The 6,911-nt window shown below is 38.7% G+C and overlaps 1 protein-coding gene and 1 non-coding gene across 2 annotated transcripts; one reads left to right on the top strand and one right to left on the bottom strand.

The window, feature by feature from the left end:
• Positions 1-3,752: 3,752 nt before the first annotated feature.
• On the bottom strand, positions 3,753-6,278 carry LOC141588689 (uncharacterized). The gene is made up of 2 exons (XM_074410118.1): positions 5,842-6,278; positions 3,753-4,941 (listed from the first exon to the last, which is right to left on the bottom strand). The coding sequence occupies exons 1-2, from the start codon at positions 6,276-6,278 to the stop codon at positions 3,753-3,755; spliced, it is 1,626 nt and encodes a 541-aa protein (XP_074266219.1).
• On the top strand, positions 5,803-5,909 carry LOC141589451 (small nucleolar RNA R71). The gene has a single exon (XR_012520389.1). It is a non-coding gene; the product is annotated as a small nucleolar RNA R71 (small nucleolar RNA).
• Positions 6,279-6,911: the final 633 nt, after the last annotated feature.

The raw sequence follows: 6,911 nt of genomic DNA, 5'->3' as shown, positions 1-6,911 counted from the left end.
GCCACGTGAATTAATTAGGAATGGTCAGTCGTTGACCTCCATCTTCTTTTATTATTGTTTGACTCCGTCTTATTCACTCGCTCGGTACCTATAAATACGAAAATACGAGAGCAGTATCAAATACTCGAGATATAACAATTGTTCAAGATAAATGTAATAAAACTAGTTATTTCTAATTAATTAACAAAATGAGCTTTTTAACATTTAAAGCACACAAAATCGAGTCAAATAAGGTTATAAATGGGGGATAAACGCTACCTAAAGACTACTCATCAAATCTCCCCATACTTATCTCTTACTTGTCCTCGAGTAAGCTCATTTAAACTAAACCGAGACCCATAATATAAAAGACTAGCTAATCTAATAATATCCGATGAAAGGCAATTAACGGGCCTTCTCCGTCCCTTCAACTCACAACGAAACACAATGAGGTATGCATTCCGATGCAAGGGAAGTGGGGGCTTGCAGAAAATTTTAACACATCCAACATTTAAGCACGAATCAACATATAAGATGCATCACAAAAAGTTAAACCGCTTTCCTCATCTAAGCGGCCATTTTTCCTTCAAAAATCGAATAAAGAGAGTCATTAGTGGAGGGTGTCGTCTCCGGGCCTTACCAAGGCGTCTATCCCCTAATTCTAGCTCACGTAGCCAACATTGACAACACGGGGTGCCTAAGAAACAAATTCTAGGCGGTAAAGGGGAAGTACTTCGCTATACTCCCTAGAATGACACGACAAACACGCAAGATTCGACCTAATATCAAACCGTTGACCAAAAAGAGACCAAAGCCCGACTCTCACAGGTTTCACTAGTCACTCAAATGAAAGAACGGGGTGATTTTTGTGACAAAAAAGTAACCGAAATCACTCTCCTAACTCGGATTGCGAAGCATGCCCGCAATCTAATATGGTACTCCATCCAATATCCGCAAGAGAAATGTCAAATTGATGCACATACAAGAGAGACAACCGGGTTGTAATGGGGCTTGGGTTAGGTGAAAAGGGTTGGTGCAAGCACCATTTTAAGATATGTGAGGCTATCGGCTAAGTAGTGCTCACGTCTAACCAATCCACTAAACCATAGCAAATGCAAAACAATTCCTCCACAAAATTTGGCAAAAATTGCCATTTCTATCCATTCATTTCATTCTTTTCAAAACAAGATCAATTTCAAATCCATCAACCCTTTATTTGACCCAAAATATACATTCTTTTCTTTTTGTTTTTCATTTCATTTTTCTCATTTTCTATTTGTTTTTCTTCTGCATTTTTTTTCTTTTCTATTTGATTTTCTTTCTTGCATTTTTCACGACTTGTTCACCTCTTATTAGACAAAAGTAGCCAAAGTTGCATTTCACTCATGTGGCATTAAGATCATACACCTCAAGGTGAGTCAAAATTTCAACCCAAATATACTCCACAAACGAACCACAATGACGAACTACTCAACCAAGGTGAGTTGTTTATGGGATGTAGTTATTTTGTTGGCAATAGAAACGATAAGGCTTAGGCTCAAAATGGGTTAACAAAAGGAAAAAATTGACTCAAGGGCATAACAAAAGCTTATTTGGCTATTGTGAGGTTACTTTATTTGAACAAAGTTGTCTCAATATGCACACCGACACTTCTACGGTAAGGAATGAGCACCATACTTATGCGTTTTGACATGACATACCACGTAAGGAGAACTACTCTCATGACCTAAACGGGACCGGTTTGATGGACCGGCCATATGGAGGCTCTATCCTCACATTTTAGTAGCTATGTCGAGCCTAGGTCAAGTCTCGGGCCTAATACGGTCTCACAAGGTGGTCGCAACTTGGTTGTTAAGCTAGACTTCCGGGTTTTTGCAAGCAAAGACCCTAACATGTGTCATCAAAAGGCATGAGGTATCAAGAGGGAAATCACACAGGCAAAACAAATTATCATCATTGGCAACATATGCCCTCCACATTTAGACTCCCTATGCAAATATTTACATACGAAATGCAACGTGTATGAATGCAAACTACACATATGAACAATTTACGTGAATGCAAGAGTGAACACATATATACAATTCTATTCTAAATGCAACCAATATCTAGTCCTAACAACACACCAACAACACAAGTATATCCAAAACAGTTCCCAAAAGGAACACCCACATCACATATCCCGTCCTCCTCCATGCTTATATATACAAAAAGAAAAGGAAGGATAAAAGAGAAAGATTTGGAAGAATTTTACCAAGCGTCTTCTCCGATGATTCATGTGTTGCCTATCAAAGTGGTAAGGACAAATGCGATATATATAATATAAACAATGCAATATTTTTGAAATTTTTGAATTTTTTCAATTTTTAGGCATTTTTGTATTTTTCTCAAATTAACAAGCAAATATATACAAATATAAACAATATGGACAAAGTGGATATTTCACTCCCCACACTTGAAATTTACATTGTCCTCAATGGAACAAAGTATAGGGAGAGAATAGGAAAAATAAATAACATATTTTTGTTGGTTTTTGAATTTCCAAAATGTAAGAACATGTTTTTGATTTTTTTGAATATTTGAAAATAAATAACATGTTTTTGGTATTTTTAAATGATGGAATTTCCTCCCCACACTTATTTATTACATATTTCAAATGGAAATAAATGTGTGGAGGAAATTTCGAAATAAAATACATGTTTTTGAAGAATTTTTAAATTTTTCAAATTTTTAGTGGTTTTTGGTTAATAAATGTAATGCATGAATTATTCTATATGCTAAATTTAAAGGACAATGCAAACTACACTACATGAATGCAAAGAGAGCTAATTTAGATTAACTCCTATTCGGCTAAGTAAACTAAATGCAAATGCAAGCAAAACATAAATAAATAAAGCAAAGGAAGAGAATTTATAGTATGCGATGGTTCTTAAGGGACTCCACCAAATCTCTCATCCAAAATTTTGTTGCTTGAATTTCCAAGTAGTGTGATCCATGTCACTCAAGGCATGAAGCAACCGGCCAAAGGCTTTAACAAAAGCCTCAAACAAGCACAAGTAACACCATTTCAAAGCAAGACACACCCAACTTCTTTTCCAACACTTCTTCCCGTTTTTCCACTTGCTCCTCTCGGTATTGTTCCTAGGATCCTCCATTTCAATGTAGTAGCTAGAAGGATAAAGTGACGAAATCTCATAAACTTCATAAAGAGAGGGAATGTCCACATGGTCTTCGAGACAAGGAAAATGGTGGAGAAAAGGAGGTGGAGGAGTCAACTTCTCATCTTTGAGGTTCAAATTGCTACCATTCATATCACATTCATTTTGACTCTCCATGTGAATCGAACCATTTCCGAAGAGAAGACCCTTAATTTCTTCCAAACTATTGTCAAAACTACCAAGATCGTAGTTCTTGTCATGGATTCTCAACTCTCCAAGAATGGCAATTTCGAATTCATCAACCTCCATTTCCCAATTTTTTTCTTCTTCCTCACACTTGTCATTGACAAGCACTTCTTCTTCAAAGATTTCGAAAGGAGGTGGTAGTGGGGAGTCTTCCTCATTATCGTAAACATCCCGAATAGGGGCACCAAGCTCTTCATAACTTCCCTCCCCACACTTATCATTTTGCAAGGAGTCTTCATAAGTGTCCCATATGGGAGGGCCAAGTTCATCTTCCTCACAACTCTTAGTATACTCCATTCCACTTCTATTAAGAGCCATCTCTAAGGCATCAACTTGAGCTTCCCAAGAATCATTTGAAGAGTCATCTAACTAAGATGCATCTTCTAAAGAGCTTAGATTAAATGAATCCGGAGAGTTGAAGAATGATTCAATCTCATCATTAATTTGATCTTCAAATTTATCTTCTCTTGAGTGATCTTCACCCAAATCTCCTTTAACATCAACTCTCAACACAAGATCACCTCCATTTTCCTCCTTATTTAGGCAAACTTCCAATGGGTCCAAATATGAAGGCTCAAGATTATGCTCATTCAAGCAATCCTCTAACACATCCACTCTACAACAAGAGTCACTTTTAGAAGGAGATTTCATAGATTTTTCCAACGAGAATTCCATCTTGTCATCACCAACTTGAAGGAAAAGCTTCCCATTCTTAACATCAATCATCGCACCCCCGGTAGCAAGGCATGGGCGCCCAAGGATGATTGTAATTTTGGAATCCTCGGGAATATCCATCACATAGAAGTCGCAAGGTATCACAAGTTTTCCCACCTTGAGTGGTACATCTTCCACAAGGCCAATTGGATACCTCACCGATCTATCGGCAAGTTGTAAAGAAACTCTAGTTGGTAAAAGCTGAAATCCCTTCAACTTCTTGAAAATCTTGAGAGGCAATAGGCTAATGCTAGCTCCCAAATCACATAGGGCCCTCTTTATTTGAATGGATCCAATTGTGCACGGGATAGAAAAACTACCCGGATCTTCAAGATTTTGGGGCAACTCATTCATTAAGATTGCACTACATTCCTTTGATAAATTCACCGTTGTACTTGGACTCAAGGAATTTTTGTTGGAAATCAATTCCTTCAAGAATTTTCCATATGCGGGTATCTCCTTGATGACATCAATAAAAGGCATGGTGATGTTCACACCTTTCATCATGTGCATGAATTTCCCATACTTTTGCCCAAGCTTTGCCCTTGCCAACCTTTGGGGAAAAGGAATTGGTGGCACATATGTCCTCACAACTTGTTCCTTGGGTTCTTCAACAATTTTGGTAGGTTCATCAACTACCATGGGAGTTTTCACAACAACCTCTACAAGATCATCTTCAACCACTTTTGGTGGTTCAACCACAACTTCCGGTTTGCGACTATTTTTCCTCTTTACGAACACCCGGTCTTCCAACTCCCTACCACTCCTCAAATGTATAGCATTAATGGTTTTTGGGTTCTCCTCGGTTTTATCCGGAAATTTTCCATTTGAGGCTTGAAATTGACTTATTTAAGAGACCAATTGAGGGATTTGATTATCCGTGACTCTTTGGGAGGCTTGAATTTGAGTCCTTAGTTGGTTGATAGAAGACGTGGCCTCCTCTTGCTTTTGGTTGGAATGAGTGATAAATTGGGTTTGAGAATTCATCAATTGCTCTATTATGAGCTCCATGTTTAATTTTGGTTGGGTGGATTGTTGAAAGGGTTGAGAATTTTGTTGAAATTGTTGGGAATTTTGTTGAAATGGTGGGTCGATTGGTTGATTGAGTGGTTGAAATAGTGGTCTTGGTTGAAAGGTGGGATTTTGCTTTTGGGCTTGAAAATTTGGTGTAAATTGTGATTTTGATTGGAAAGTGGGGTTTTGGACATTTTGTGAGCCATGGGAAAAATTTGGGTGGGCTCTCATTCCGGGATGGTGTTGATTGTTGTTGAATGCTTGTCTAGCCGGAATTGATTCCCACACTCCATTCACTTGCTCCATACAATTTGTCTCTCCCATCATCAAAGGACATTCATTTGGTGGATGCCCTTGATCTCCACAAATCTCACAACAATACACTTGTGACCAATTTGATGAAGAGTTTCTTGAGGTGTTGCTTAAGTTCAACAAAGCAATTTGTTGCTTGAGTTCCTATATCAATCCCTTAACTTCCACATTGTTTGTTGATTCCACATTGGACTTCCCTTTCCTCTTGTGGCGGTCATTATTCCAATGAAAATTCCGGGATGCCATCTCCTCTATAAGCTCCTTAGCCGTCTTGTGACCTATCTTGTCAAGTGCCCCTTTTCCCGAGCCGGAGTCTAGATTCATTTTCATCTCATTGTTCAACCCCTCATAGAAACTGTTTATCAATTCATCATCTCAGATACCGTGATGGGGGCACAACCTTTGGAGTCCTTTATACCTTTCCCACGCCTCATAAAGGGCCTCATCATCATGTTGGGTGAAGCCTTTAAGCTCACTCTTGATTCTTGCGATCCTTTGTGGTGGAAAGTACTTGTTCAAGAAGGCCTTGGAGACATCATTCCAAGTTCTAAATGAATCGGGCTCACAACTCTTCAACCATTCCTTAGCACTCCCCCTCAAGAAATATGGAAAGAGTCTAAGGCGGATTGTATCCTTCGATACTCCATTCACTTTAAACATGTCACAACTATCCAAGAATTCATTAAGGTGTTCATTGGGGTTTTCGGTAGCTCCCCCTCCAAATTGGTTTCCTTGTACTAGTTGCAATAAAGTAGCCTTCACATCGAAATTATTTGCTTGTATAGGTGGCTTGACAATACTAGGATTCACCACCTTCTTTGGAGCTAAATTATCCCTCATAGGAACCGCGGCCATTGTTACTTCTTCGGGAATTCCAAATGGATTCTCAAAAAAACTCAAAAGTTCCCGGTTCTTCTAAAACACCTTCCACTACTCAATAAAGGGATTAGTAACAAAGAAAGACCTAGTCTAAACTAGAATAAAATGATTAATATCTAGCCTTTGCTTCCCGGCAACGGCTCCAAAAACTTGATGGTATCAAATTATACCTCGCAAGTGCACGATTGTTGTTGTACACTATTGAGGGTCGATCCCACAAGGAGCTAGGAAGAGTATTAATCGTTCTAATCCTTAAGTTTAGCTAAGTCGAGCAATAATGAGGTAATGGTAATAATCTAACAACTAAACTAACAAATTAAAATGCAATTAAACAAGAGAAGTAACAACGAGCAAGAAAGGATTAAGTTGTAAATCAAATGATAAAAAAAGGCCTAGAACTCGGTTCTCCCACAATGAGTCATAATTCCACGTGACGATTCCCTAGGCTAATCACTCGGGTAGACAAGCAAGGAGGAGATGGCTCTAATTCGCCTAAAACCCCCCTCTCGGGTTCGAAATAGGACACTAGAACTACCCACCAACCCCCCTCTCGGGTTCGAAGGTCGGAATCCCTAACCTAATACCCGGCTACCCTAAGAACATGCATTT

Source organism: Silene latifolia, chromosome 6, assembly GCF_048544455.1.
Source record: "Silene latifolia isolate original U9 population chromosome 6, ASM4854445v1, whole genome shotgun sequence".
Taxonomy (NCBI): Eukaryota; Viridiplantae; Streptophyta; class Magnoliopsida; order Caryophyllales; family Caryophyllaceae; genus Silene; species Silene latifolia.
Note: the sequence above shows the minus strand (reverse complement) of the source record. Positions and strands in the feature narration are given on the sequence as shown.